Source organism: Pelophylax lessonae (genome assembly GCF_965119305.1).
Source record: "Pelophylax lessonae genome assembly, chromosome: 10".
In the NCBI taxonomy this organism is placed as follows: domain Eukaryota; kingdom Metazoa; phylum Chordata; class Amphibia; order Anura; family Ranidae; genus Pelophylax; species Pelophylax lessonae.
Window position 1 is genome coordinate 227,074,236 of NC_138777.1, and position 14,921 is coordinate 227,089,156.

Consider the following 14,921-nt stretch of genomic DNA (forward strand, 5'->3'; position numbering starts at 1 on the left):
GGAACCCTGCAAATCCACTGCAGGGTTCCCTCATCGCATTCAAATCGCAGCTCACACCGCCATATGCAAATCGCTGGGGATGTCAATAAAAAGTTAACGACACCCCCCAGATCAGTTTGCATATCACAGTACAAACTGTCAGTTCAGACATGAATCGGATCGCATAGGTGTTAACAACCAGGCGATCCGATTCTGGTGCGGACCCAAAAAAGGGTCCTGTGTGCGTGTTATGTCCGAATGCGATGTCAATTCAGCCATACGATCTGTGTGGCTGAATTTGCATTGTGCAGACATCACATGTGATTTTCAGAGCAGTGCGCTGCGAATCACATGCGATGTCTGTCATCCCTGCACAACTTCTGGGCATACCCAGAAGCTGTTTAGGAATGACGCGCCTGCACCGGAAGTGATGAGTGACACCGGTGCAGGCGCATTGACTCCTGGGATCGATGACGCTCATCTCCCAGGAGTCAATGCAAGCAGGAAGTAACGTCGGTGGCCGTGTCTCCCCAGAGGGAGGAAGAGGAAGGAAGGTGAGTATATTTTCTTTAAAAACAAAGTAAGTGAATCAAAAAAAAAAATTTAATTATCCAATTCTTTTTCAGGTAATTTAGAGCAAGTGGATGGGGGAAAGGTATTTTTGAGGGTGGAACTCCGCTTTAACCACTTGCCGACCAGTCACGTTGACTGTACTGTGGCAAAGTGTCTCGTTGACGTCTTACGTCACCAGACATTCCCATGTCTCGGCGGCGCTCGCGCGCCGCCGGAGGCTCGCTCCCTCTGTATTCAGTTACAGCGGGAGTCGGGCTAGGGGAGGAGCACCGGTGATCACCGCTGCTCTTCCCCGATCGTCGGGGATCGAGTGTGGAAATCCGCCCGCTTGTGTAAACAAAGCGGGCGGATCTCCTAAGTGACAGGCAGGGTCAGATTGCAGGATTCAGCATAGCTGAACCTGCGATCTGTCCCTATGTAACACAGTCCCCTCCCCCCACACACGTCAGTAAGCACCAGGCATACATTAACCCCTCCCTCTCCAATAAGAATTAACCCCTTCCCTGCCAGTGTCATTTTTACAGTAACAGTGCATATGTATAGCACTGACTACTGCAGTAATGTCACTGGTACCCCCAAAAGTGTCAAAAATATCAGTTAAGGGTCCGATCTGTCCACCGCAATGTCGCAGTACCGCAAAAAAAATCGCAGATCGCCGCCATTACTCGTAAAAAAAAAAAAAAAAAACACCAAAAATGACAGAAATCTTTCCCTTAGTAAACGCAATAACTTTTGCGCAAACCAATTAAAACACGCTTATTGTGATTTTTTTTTTTTTTTTTTACCAAAAATATGTAGCAGAAAACAAATTGGCCTAAAATGATAAAAATTTTTGATTTTTACATTTTTTGGGGGGGAATTTCATATAAAAAAAATGTGAAAAATATTGTTATTTTTTCAAAATTGTCGCTCTGTTTTTGTTTATAGCGCAAAAAGTAAAAATCGCACAGGTGATCAAATAACACCAAAAGAAAGGTCTGTGTGTGGGGAAAAAAATTGATTTGGGTACAGCGTTGCACAACTGCGCAATTGTCCGTTAAAGTAACGCAGTGCCGAATCGCAAAATATGGCCTGGTCAGGAAATGGGGTAAAACCTTCGGTCATAAAGCGGTTAAAAATACGCTCATTGAGAATTTTTTTGTCAAAGACATGTAGCTAAATACATTTTGGCCTACATATATGACAAAAATTGAATATATTGGATATTTTTTAACTGTCAAAGTAGAAAAATATTGTTTTTTTTATGTTTTTAATTAATATCGCAAAAAATGAATATCGCACAGGTAATCAAATACCACCAAAAGAAAGCTCTCTTTGTGGGGAAAAAAGGGACGTAAATTTCTTTTGGGTACAGTGTTGCATGACCGCGCAATTGTCAGTTAAAGTCGCACAGTGCCGAATCTCAAAAAGTGGCCTGGACGTAAGACAGCAAAATCCTCCGGTGGTAAAGTGATTAACCTTAAAGGAAATGATTGCAGCCACCACACCTAAGGACGGGCAAGCTGCAATCTATTCCTTTTTTTGTTCTTGGGTTTAGTTCCCTTTTAATGTCTTCTTTGTAAGCAGGACTTGTCTTCAGCTGTGCGTCCGTTTTTTATGCAGTGCTGAAGAAGCTGAAGAGTCTGCGGGATGAAGATGGGTGCGGCGGCCTGACGAAACACGTGCAGGTGCGGCGTGTCTACCGTGGCAGCGGAGAAGAGCGACTTGTACTGCTGAATAATTTACAGCATATTGACAGACAGTATAATACATTGAGATTATAATCACTCTTCCCCGCCACAAATCCTCTGGCTGCGAGAATTTCTCTTTTCTGCATCCACACAAGAGCTAATTAGAATTCATTGAAATACGGAATATTTTATTTTCATCCAGGTCTGCGTATGAGATTTCTGCCTCTGATAACTAGCTAACAAATGTAAGCGCGTCGTATTTGCAGCGATAATGCAAATGTTCCTTTTTCATGTTTGGGCCCGTTGGCTGTTCATGCGTTTGAGTTGCTGAACTGACACAGCTGCCTAAATTTAAACTATTGACTGTTTGCAACAAATAAATACAATATATTGTCAAAAGTATTGGGACGCCTGTCTTTACACGCACACTTTAACCATTTCAATACCGGGCACTTTCACCCCCTTCCTGCCCAGGCCAATTTTCCGCTTTTAGAGCTGTCACATTTTGAATGATAATTGCACGATCATGCAACACTGTACCCAAACAAAATTTTTATCATTAAAATTATTATTATTATTAAAATTATCATTTAAAATTTTTATCATTTTTTTTTCCTACAAATAGAGCTTTCTTTTGATTTGATCACCTTTTGGGTTTTTTAATTTTTTGCTAAACAAATAAAAAAAAGACCTGAAAATTTTGAAAAAAAAAAAAAAGTTTTTCTTTGATTTATGTTAAAAATTTTGTAAATAAGTAAGTTTTCTTCTGCACTGACGCACTAAGGGGCACTGATAAAACTGCACTGTTAGTCATCGATGAGGTGGCACTGATGATGAGGCACTAATATGTAACACTGATGGACACTGATAGGCGGCACTGATATGCAGCACTGATATGCAACATTGATGGGCACTCATAGGCCGCACTGATAGCGGCACTGATGGGCACTTATAGGCGGCACTGATAGATGGCACTAATAGGCAGCACTGATGAGGCACTGACAGGCGTTGCTAATAGGCACTGATTGGAATCCCTAATAGGCAGTGATTGGCATCCCCGGTGGCCATGGGTTGGCATCGCTAGTGGCATGGGTTGGCATACCTGGTGGGCTCTAGTGGGCATCACTGATGGGTCCGCACAGATAAACAATGCGCTGATTATCAGTGCAGACCCCCCCCTCCCTGTTAGGAGAGCCCCCGATCTTTGGCTGACAGCTGATCACCTGGTAAATGGCCAGAATTGGCTCTTTACTCCGATCTGTGATCAGCCGAGTCCCAAGAACTCGGCAATCACAGAGCGCGCGGACAGCGTGAGCTCGGGAGGATGTCCATGTATGCTCTCCCGGCACTGCCCACCTGTTCGCAGACATTGACTGAGCAGCAGCAAACTGAGTCAGTAATCTTTATGCTCTCTCCTCCTGTCAGCATGTTCCTTATCAGCACATGTGTATGAAAAAAACCTGATTGGCTTGCAGCTTTCCAAATTTGAATGCTGCGGTGTCGGGGATTTCCGGTGGCTGAATTCTGTACTGTCTGTGCTGGCATTTCATTGGCCACTGCAGACATGGCTACTATTACCTAAACCGTATATTCCATTGGCAGCCCACAGAGCTGAATACCATTGTAGGGGTTTTCAGGGGATGTCTCCATTGCATTTACATGATTGCACAGAGACTCCTGTTGCAGAGAATAACATTATCCAGGAACTTTTTGTATGCGATGGGCTCTCTTTAATGGTGTTTGTAGTTTTGTGTGGATGTAAGCAGGATTTGCAGTAATCACAGAAGGTCTGTGTGTGTGTTTTGTCCTTCATGTTCTGTCTGACTCACAGCTTCTTCCTCTGGTCTGTCTCTCCCTTTCCAGACGCATTGACGATGACAAAGGGCGGACGCATGAACTGGAGCATTCTGCAATCAAATGCATGAGAGGGATCCTGTACTGTTACATGAGACAAGCCGATAAGGTAAATCACTCAGCCTGGCTCAGCCGTGCCACTCATGACTTTCTACTCAACTTCTTGGGGACAGCAGTCGTTCTGTATGAAATAACAGCGTAGAAGAAATTATATCTGTTAAAGCTGAAGTTTTAAAGTGTAAAGCCTTAATATATATTATCCTAATGCATTCTCTGCATTTAGTTAACCACTTCTGGACCAGAAGATTTTCCCTCTTAACCACTTAAGCCCCGGAGGATTTGGCTGCTCAAAGACCAGGGCCTATTTTGCGATTCGGCACTGCGTGACTTTAACGGACAATTGCGCGGTTGTGCGACGCTGTACCCAAATGAAATTGATTTCCCTTTTTTCCCACAAACAGAGCTTTCTTTTGGTGGTATTTGATCACCTGTGCGATTTTTACTTTTTGCGCTATAAACAAAAAAAGAGCGACAATTTTGAAAAAATTATATTTCTCTGTCGCTCATTGACAGACGTAGTCCTCCTTGATTAATATCAACTCGGGTTATACTGCCCTCTACAGGAGTAGGACTAGACAGGAAAGAAAACGTTCTGGCCACACCTTAGGGGCAGTCCCAGAGGGTATATCCTCTCTCTCTCTGCTACAGCAAATCAGTTTTTTTCTGTCTAGTTAGGAGTAAGGACCTAAGTTCCTTGCTGGGATCTTTGGTCCTGGCAAGATTTTTTAGAAATACTTTTTTAGGCAGCTTTTCTTCTCCGGTGTTCCTGTGAGATCTTCAAGCAAGTACGCTGAAACTGGGCGACGGGCTGGATGTTGAGATCCAGTGGTCACCCCAGTTCAGCCTACGAGCGCGTGCAGGCCATAGCTCCGCGCTGGGTTGGCCGCGACATAGTCCCACTGGACGGGGACTGACCCTGCGAGTTAAACGTCTCGCCTGGACGCCAATGACCAGTTGCAAACTGAGTCACGGCGTCCGTATTGGTCGACAGCCCCCCCACCCCGGTGGAGAGGGGTACTGTCAGGAGTTGGCGCCCGCCTGGTTCCGGTATGGTGAGTAGAATGTTCCCCCTCTCCCCCTGTCGGGTTTGTTGGTGGACGCGGGCCCCTCTCTGGGATGGTCGGACACTCAGTTTCTGGGTCCCCCCTCTATCCTATAACAGGTCACAGATCCCTCAATTTGAGTGTGATTTTGTGAATAAGAAACCAGGAGGCTTGTTTTGGGAGCTGACTATCTAAAGTCACTATATGACTGTAAGGGTGACTGAAGTCAGTGGCAGACTACTAAAAGGCATTACTATTGAGGTAAAGAGGTATCCTACCTGTCTAGTGTGTATACAGGCCGATGCCTATGCCTGAGTTACTGCATCCGCAGGTCGCCATCCCTCCAGAAAGCCGGTCACTTCCACAGGCCGCACAGCCTCCCGTTGGCCGCATAGGCCGAGCGCACATTCCTGCAGGCCGCACAGGCCGAGTGCACACCTCCCGCAGGCCGCTGCTAGCTTGCAAGCCGCCGCTATCCTACACAGGCCGCCGCCATTTTCCTGCAGGTCGCACGGGGCCGCCATTTTGGCGTAGCCTCGTGTCTCTAGCATGGGGGCGGCCATGTTTGAGGTGACCAAACACTTCGAGGAGCAATTGGGAGGCGCCGGAAGGCGTGTAAAGGGGCGGAGCCGCCTCCTTTTACCCGGGAAAGCAAAGCCAAAGACTTCCTGTCTGTAACAGACAGTGCTGGAACAGGTTGTATTGAAACTTCTGAGCATCAAGTGGTGAGCCTTGGGGTCTCTCTCTCTCTCTCTCTCTCTCTCTCTCTCTCTCTCTCTGTAGGGGTCCAAAAACAGGTAACACTGAGGGGCGCTGCTGCGCTGGGGGACTAAAGAAAAAAAGTTTTATTTTTTTTTTTTTATTGCAATTATTTTTTTCTGGCAAGTGTCTTGTATAATCATGGACCCTGCCGCACATGTATCCCCACCTGATCCCCTCGAGGTGGCCGCAGGACCCTCCAGTGCCTCACAGAGTATGGATGCATTTACAGCAGTTTTGGAGTCTTTGGTATCCCGGGTGGAGATGGCCTATCAGGGACGGGGGTCAAGAAAGCGACCCCCGCCTACCCCTATTTCATCTGATACTTCAGATTCAGATTCTGAGATGGTCATTGCAGCTGCAGGTCCCTCTGCAGGGGCTGTTGTCTCAGGTAATGTTCCCTCAGATAGTGAGGAGGACGGTTCTACCTCCGCCATAACACAAGAAGAAGCATTGGTGGACGCACTAGTTGTGTCTGTCGGGGAAACCTTAACCACTTAAGCCCCGGAAGATTTTACCCCCTTCCTGACCAGGGGGTATTTTGCGATTCGGCACTGCGTGACTTTAATGGACAATTGCGCGGTCGTGCGACGCTGTACCTAAACGAATTTGGCGTCCTTTTTTTCCCACAAACAGAGCTTTCTTTTGGCGGTATTTGATCACCTGTGCGATTTTTTGATCACGCGCTATAAACAAAAAAAGAGCGTCAATTTTGCAAAAATAGCAATATTTTTCCCTTTTTTTTATATGAAATTCCCCCAAAAATAAATGTAAAAATCAAAATTTTTTAATATTTTCGGCCAATTTGTTTTATGCTACCTATGTTTGGTAAAAAAAATCGCAAAAAGCGTATTTTGATTGGTTTGCGCAAAAGTTATTGCGTTTACTAACAAAGGGAAAGATTTTTGTCATTTTTGTTGTTTTTTTTTTTAACGCGTAATGGCGGCGATCTGCGATTTTTTTTGCGGTACTGCGACAATGCGGCGGACAGATCGGACCCTTGACTGACATTTTTGACACTTTTGGGGTTACCAGTGACATTTCTACAGTAATCAGTGCTATATATATGCACTGTTACTGTAAAAATACACTGGTAGTGAAGGGGTTAACTTTATTTGAGAGGGAGGGGCTGTGTGTGTCCCTAGGGGCGTGATTCTAACTGTGATTGGCTGGGGCTTCAACTGTATGCAGAGTGATCAATGGATCTACATAGTAGATCCATGTGATCATCTCTCATACAGAGAGGAGAATGACAGGCAGCTTGTTTACACAAGCTGCCTGACTTTCTCCCTCTCCCCCGCCGATCGCAGAGTGGCCGGCGGCGATCGGGTCCGCTGGTCACACGCGCGGGGGGGTCTGTGACCACGCGGGAGCGGGAGCGCGCCTCCGGCGGCGCGCGCTCGCTCCCTAAACCCTCACAGGCGAGCGACGTAGCCCTACGTCACTTTGCCTGTGAGGGGCTGACCGCCCACGTAGATAGTCGTGCGGCGGTCGGCAAGTGGTTAAGACTTCAGGTTACACCGGCAGAGATAACCGAGATGGAAATTCCTTTTGGTACTAGTAAGTGTGCCAAGATGGCGAAGGTGTTTCCCTTACCCAAGTGTTTTGGTAGTAAGATTAAAGAGGAATGGGATCATCCGAAACAAATCTTTACGGTTTCCAAACGCATTGCTAGACGCTATCCGTTTGAGGAATCCCTCATTAAAAAATGGACGGTACCACCAGTGGTGGATCCACCGATTTCCAGACTAAATAAAGCCACTGTTATCCCGTTGGAGGACGCTCCGTCCTTTAAGGATCCGGTGGATCGAAAAGTGGAAGCGGAATCCCGCACTGTTTTTTCCCTGATAGGGTCAACCTTTAGACCGGTGGTTGCCATTGGTTTAGTTTCACAAACATTGACAGAATGGGCGAAATTCTTACGCCATGACTTAAAGGGGAGAAGTATCCCCCAGGCAGCGTCTGATTTGATGGAGCAAATTATACAAGGACTACAGTTCGTCTGTGACGCAGCCCTGGATGCCACTCCCTTGTTAGGGCATGCATCGATGTCAGCAGTAGTCCTCAGACGTGTGCTGTGGTTAAAGTGTTGGTCGGCGGATCAAGGTTCCAAGAAAGCTTTGGCTAATCTCCCTTTTCAAGGGGATCGCCTATTTGGGGCCACCCTAGATGAGATCATAAAGGATGTCACTGGGGGTAAGAGCACTTTTTTGCCGCAGACTGCTAAAGCTAAAGGACCTCGTAACAGGCGAGGACCTTTCTTTTCCGCTCATAAAAGGTTTGTTCGCTCCGCTGGGGCAAGCGTGAAGGGCAAAGCCCCTTCAGGAGGTTTCAAAAGACGCTGGTCGGGTAAACAAAAGGCCGACTCAGCCAAACCTGAAGATAAGGCTAATACAGCCTGAAGGTGCGCCCCCACCCAGCTCAGGGGTGGGGGGATGTCTTCACCGGTGTTCAGATCCAGGGCTTTCCTGAATCCCGGACTAAGGGGTTCAGGAGATCATACGATCAGGATACAAGATCGAGTGTCGATCACTTCTACCGGTGCGATTCTTCCCTTACAACATTTATATGCTACAAGGAGCGGTAGTTCCCGTTCCTTGAGCAGAACGTTTTCTTTACCTTTTCCAAAGATCATTCCCAGTTCCCTCCAGGAATTGGATCCGGTTGAGCGAGCGGACCAGGGAGTCTCTGGTCCGGTGACTCTGGTCTCTAAAGCTCAGCCAGGAGAAGTCATCACTTCCGATAGGAATCAAGTTTCTGATAAATGTGTGGGAACTGAGAGCGATCAGACTTGGTCTGATTGCCAGGTCCAAGCAGCTCTAGGGCAGCCCGGTTCGGATCCAGTCAGACAATGTCATGGTGATGACTTAGGTCGATCGCCAAGGATTTCACCAGCTGTGTCTTCAATAGGGCATTCCGGAGGTGGATCTGTTGGCATATCGGCTCAACAGGAAGGCGCAGAGGTTGGTAACTCGCGCCCGCGATCCTCTAGCGGACGCAGCAGACGCGCTGAATGCCCCATTGGGGCAGTATCAGCTACTATATGTCTTCCCCCCTCTTAAGTTGCGGCTGAGATTTCTCCGCAGGATAGAGATGGAGGGAACTCCAGTTATCCAGGAAATCTCGGGCTGGCCTCGTCAAGCCGGGTACGTCGACTTGGACAGGCTAGTCGCGGACGCTCCTTGGAGACTTCCTCTCAGGGTGGATCTGCGGTCTCAAGGACCGATCTTCCATCGGGCTTTACAGTCGCTGGTTTTAACGGCCTGGCCATTGAGACCCAGGTTCTGAAGGACAGAGGATTGTCCGCTTCAGTTATTCCTACTCTAATTAAAGCAAGGAAAGCGACTTCCAGCAAAGTCTATTATCGCACATGGAAGACTTGTATTGCGTGGTGTGAATCTTTGGGATTTCCCCCACGTACCTATTTGGTGACCCGAATTTTGGCTTTTCTGCAAAAGGGGGTTGAGCAGAAACTATCCTTGAGCACCATCAAGGGTCAGGTTTCAGCATTAGCAATCTTCTTTCAGAAGCCCCTGGCTACTCATTCCTTGGTGTGGAATTTCATCCAGGGGGTGCGGCACTTGGCTCCACCAGTGCGCGCGCCCTTACCGCCCTGGGATCTTAATTTGGTTTTGTCGGTTCTGCAGAAACCTCCCTTTGAAAATATCAGGGAGATTCCCTTGCTTACATTATCCCAGAAGGTGGCCTTCTTGGTGGCTATCACTTCTGCATGCAGGGTGTCAGAACTGGCTGCATTATCATGCCATTCCCCATATCTAGTGGTTCATAGGGATAAGGTAGTACTTCATCCGAATCCATCCTTTCTTCCTAAGGTGGTTTCAGATTTTCATCTGAATGAAGATATTGTGCTACCTTCCTTGTGTCCTAAGCCCAATCATCCTCGGGAATGTGCGTTGCATTCCTTGGATGTAGTTCGGGCAATCAGGGTATACCTGAAGACTGCGGAATCGTTCCGTAAAACGGATTCACTTTTTGTGATCACGGATGGCCCCAGAAAGGGGTTGCCTGCATCTGCTGCGACTATCTCCAAATGGATCAGACAGACGGTGGTACAGGCTTATTCTATTAAGGGTCGGAATCCTCCGTTCCCTGTTAAGGCGCACTCCACTCGAGCGCTCAGTACTTCCTGGGCCTTTCGCCATCAGGCGTCAGTGGTCCAGGTGTGCAAGGCGGCTACCTGGTCGTCGGTTCATACCTTTACAAAATTTTATAAAGTTGATGTGATGGCATCGGCGGATGCCTCATTTGGCCGCAAGGTTTTGCAGGCCGCAATTTGAGGAGACCGGTGGTCTACCTCGAGGGTTTTTTCCGTTGGATTTTCAGTTGAGTCTCATCCTTTGATTGATGAGCCTTGAAAACTTCTAGTTGGCACCGGTTGAGCCTTCTAGATTGGATTTTGATTTCCATTATCCCACCCCTCATTTGTGGCACTGCTTTGGGACGTCCCGAAATGATATTAATCAACGAGGACTACGTCTGTCAATGAGCGACAGAGAAAAATGGATTTTTGTAAGATCTTACCGTAAAATCCTTTTCTCTTAGCTCATTGACAGACGTAGTACCCGCCCCTCTGTTTTTGAGTTGGGTTGGGTTAAATTCTCTAAACACTGCTTTGTGACATAACTGATTTGCTGTAGCAGAGAGAGAGAGGATATTCCCTCTGGGACTGCCCCTAGGGTGTGGCCAGAACGTTTTCTTTCCTGTCTAGTCCTACTCCTGTAGAGGACAGTATAACCCGAGTTGATATTAATCAAGGAGGACTGCGTCTGTCAATGAGCTTAAGAGAAAAGGATTTTACGGTAAGATCTTACAAAAATCCATTTTTTTCAAAAAATTTTATATGAAATTCACGAAAAAAAAAAAAAGTAAAAATCAAAGTTTTTTTAACCACTTTACCACCGGAGGATTTGCTGTCTTACGTCTGGGCCACTTTTTGCGCTTCGGCACTGTGCGACTTTAACGGACAATTGCGCGGTCGTGCGACGCTGTACCCAAATGAAATTGACATCCTTTTTTTCCCCACAAACAGCTTTCTTTTGGTGGTATTTAATCACCTGTGCGATTTTTACTTTTTGCACTATAAATAAAAAAAGAGCGACAATTTTGAAAAAATAACATTTTTCACATTTTTTTATATGAAATTCCCCCCAAAAAATCAATTTTTTTAACATTTTAGGCCAATTTGTTTTCTGCTACATATTTTTGTTAAAAAATAAAAATCGCAATAAGCGTATTTTGATTGGCTTGTGCAAAAGTTATTGCGTCTACAAACTACGGGAAACATTTATGTCATTTTTATTGTTTTTTTTTCTTTTACTAGTTATGGCAGTGATCTGCGATTTTTAGCGGGACTGCGACATTGCGGCGGACAGATCGGACCCCTAACTGACATTTTCTTTTTAAACGGTTTTTATTGAAGGCAAAAGAAACATGGTACAGTAACATGCAGTGGAAACATTAGGTACATGCCGTGATAAAAAAAGTCACATTAAAATACAGAACTGCAGCATATAACATTCAAGTAACAGGTAACCATGTGATACGTATATGGAATCGACCCGGCGTCCCGTCTGAGAAGCAATGAGGGTACGCTCTAACTGTAGGTGTGGCCGAGGTCACAATGCGTGGATGGACCCCCCACACAGAAGGGGTCTCAACCAATACAAAGGGGCCGAGTGGGGGGGGGGGGGGGCTGGATTGGCAGGGTTGGGAAGAAACAGGGTACCTAACTGACATTTTTGACACTTTTGGGGGGACCAGTGACATTACTACAGTAATCAGAGCTAAAAATATGCACTGTTACTGTACTAATGACACTGGCAGGGAACCAGAAAGCAAGCTACTCACTAGGGGGGGAACCTCTGGGTGAGTCTAGGATGGAAAAGGACCTGGGGGTACTGGTAGACAACAGGCTTGGCAGTGGCATGCAATGCCAAGACGCTGCAAGCAAAGCCAACAGAATACTGGGATGTATAAAAAAGGGGATGCACTCCAGAAATAAAGAGATTATTCTCGCTCTCTACAAGACTCTGGTCCGGCCACATCTGGAGTATGCTGTCCAGTTCTGGGCACCGGTCCTCAGGAAGGATGTGCTGGAATTGGAGAGAGTCCAGAGAAGAGCAACAAAAATAATTAGGGGAATGGAGGACATCAGCTATGAGGAAAGACTACAAGCACTGAACTTATTCTCTCTGGAGTAGAGACGATTGAGGGGGGATATGATATCAATGTACAAATACTGTACTGGCGACCCTAACATAAGGAACAAACTATTCAGAGAAAGGAGATACAATAAGACCTTAAAATGCGTAAGGGGTTCTTCACTGTAAGAGCGGTAAGGATGTAGAATTCTCTTCCGCAAACAGTTGTATCAGCAGGGAGCATTGATAGTTTCAAAAAACTATTAGATGGGCACCTTAAAGACCACAACATACAGGGGTATACAATGTACAACATACAGGGGTATATAATGTACAACATACAGGGGTATACAATGTACAACATACAGGGGTATACAATGTACGATTAAAAGCAAACACACACACACATCATAGGTTGAACTGGATGGACTGATGTCTTTTTTCAACCTCACTAACTATGTAACTATGTAAGGGGTTAACACAGTAAGAGATCAAGGGATTAAAGTGTACCTAGGGACATGTTTCTAACTGTGGTGGGGGCGTGGCTTGTGAAACGATCACAGAGACCTGTGAGCCTATATAACAGGATCACAGGCGCTCTGCGATCATTGCAGGGAGAAGAACGGTGCAGATGATGTCATCACTGTACTATGACAATACTATGCAGTGCAGTACAGCTTGATTGACTGAAAGTGGCTTAAAATATTCAGATCCCATTGAAATTATCCACATTTTGTCATGTTACAACCAAAAACCTAAATGTATTTTATTGGGATTTTATGTGATAGACCGGCACAAAGTGATACATAATTGTGAAGTGGAAGTAAAATGTTAAATGGTTTTCATTTTTTACAAATAACTGAGAAGTGTGGTTTGTATTTAGCCCCCTTTACGCTGATATAAATAACTAAAATTTAGTAGAACCAATTGCCTCCAGAAGTCACCTAATTTGTAAATAGAGTCCACTTGTGTGTAATTGATTCTCAGTGTAAATGCAGCTGTTTTGTGAATCCCTCAGAGATTTGTTAGAGGATCTTAGTGAACAAACAGCATCATAAGGGCCAAGGAACACACCAGACAGGTTGTGGAGAAGTATTAAGCAGGGTTAGGTTATAAAAAAAAAAATCTCCCAACCTTTAAACATCTCATGGAGCGCTGTTAAATCCATCATCTGAAAATGGAAAGAGTATGGCACAACTGCAAACCTACCAAGACATGGCCGTCCACTTAAACTGACCGGCTGGGCAAGGAGAGCATTTGTTCAAGAAGCAGCCAAGAGGCCCATGGTAACTCTGGAGGATCTGCAGAGATCCACAGCTCAGGTGGGAGAATCTGTCCACAGGACAACTATTAGTCGGCACTCCACAAATCTGCCCTTTATGGAAGAGTGACAAGAAGAAAGCCATTAGAAGGCCCATTTGCAGTTTGAGATAGGCCATGTGGGGGACACACCAAACATGTGGAAGAAGGTTCTCTGATCAGGTGAGACCAAACCTGAACTTTCCAGCAGAACAACGACCCTAAAGATACAGCTAGAGCTACAATGGAATGGTTTACATCAAAGCATATTCATGTGTTAGAATGGTCCAGTCAAAGTCCAGACCTAAATCAAGTTGAGAATCTGTGGCAAGACTTGAAAATTGCTGTTCAAAGATGCTCTCCATCCAATCTGACAGAGCTTGAGCTATTTTGCAAAGAAGATTGGGCAAACATTTCACTCTAGATGTGCAAAGCTGGTAGAGACATCCCCAAAAAGACTTTAAGCTGACATTGCAGTTAAAGGTAACCCTGCAAGGTATTGACTCTGGGGGGTGAATACAAATGCATGCCACACTTTTTACATATTTACTTGTAAAAAAAATGTGAAAGCCAGTTATTCTTTTCCTTTTTCTTCACAATTATGTCCCACTTTGTGTTGGTCTATCACATAAAATCCCAATAAAATACATTTTACGTTTTTGGTTGTAACATGACAAAATTTGGAAAATTTCAAGGGGTATGAATACCTTTTCAAGGCACTGTACAGTGCCAGTCTGCTCTTACCTAATGTTAGTCCTGAGTGACGTTGTGTTTGCTTTGCTTCGCTTTGTGTAACAAAAAATACTACATGACGCTTTCTTGCTGCTTCAAAGCCTCCATAAAAGTTTGATAACGCTTGCTTACAGTACCTGTAGCTTTTAACCGGTTGCCGACCGCCGCACGACTATATACTGCGGCGGTCAGCCCCGGCCAGGCAGAGTGATGTATCGGTATGTCATTCGCCTGTCACTGACTTGCGAGCCAATTGCGGGCGGGCGCGCGCCCGCCGCGGCTCGTTCACAGACAAGTCAGTGCGTGTGACCGGCGGACTCGATGTCCGCCAGTCACACTGTGATCGCTCCTGTGAAGGGAGAAAGACAGAGTGGCTTATGTAAACAAGCCGCCTGTCAGTTCTCCCTGTGTAAAAGTGAAGATCTGACCGTTCTACTATGTAGAACCGTGGATCTTTGCTTTTACACCAATAGCAATGTCCCTGCACAGTTAGAAACACGCCCCTAGGACACACTTAACCCCTCCCTGTCCAATAAAGTTAACCCCTTCCCTGCCAGTGTCATTTTTGCAGTAACAGTGCATATGTATAGCACTGATTACTGCAGTAATGTCACTGGTACCCCCAAAAGTGTCAAAAATGTCAGTCAAGGGTCCGATCTGTCCGCCGCAATGTCGCAGTACCGAAAAAAAATCGCAGATCGCTGCCATTACACGTTAAAAAAAAAAAACACCAAAAATGACAAAAATCTTTCCCTTTGTTAGTAAACGCGATAACTTTTGCGCAAACCAAT

At 45.8% G+C, this 14,921-nt stretch overlaps 1 protein-coding gene across 4 annotated transcripts in view; it reads left to right on the forward strand.

Annotated features, from left to right (window-relative positions):
• Positions 1 to 14,921, forward strand: part of PHKB (phosphorylase kinase regulatory subunit beta) — a 415,971-nt gene that overhangs the window by 94,153 nt on the left and 306,897 nt on the right. For all 4 annotated transcript variants that reach the window (XM_082269952.1, XM_082269953.1, XM_082269954.1 and 1 more), the window contains one exon: positions 4,086 to 4,185. In XM_082269952.1, the coding sequence (XP_082126078.1) occupies positions 4,086 to 4,185 (100 nt within the window). The remainder of the gene's footprint in view (positions 1 to 4,085; positions 4,186 to 14,921) is intronic.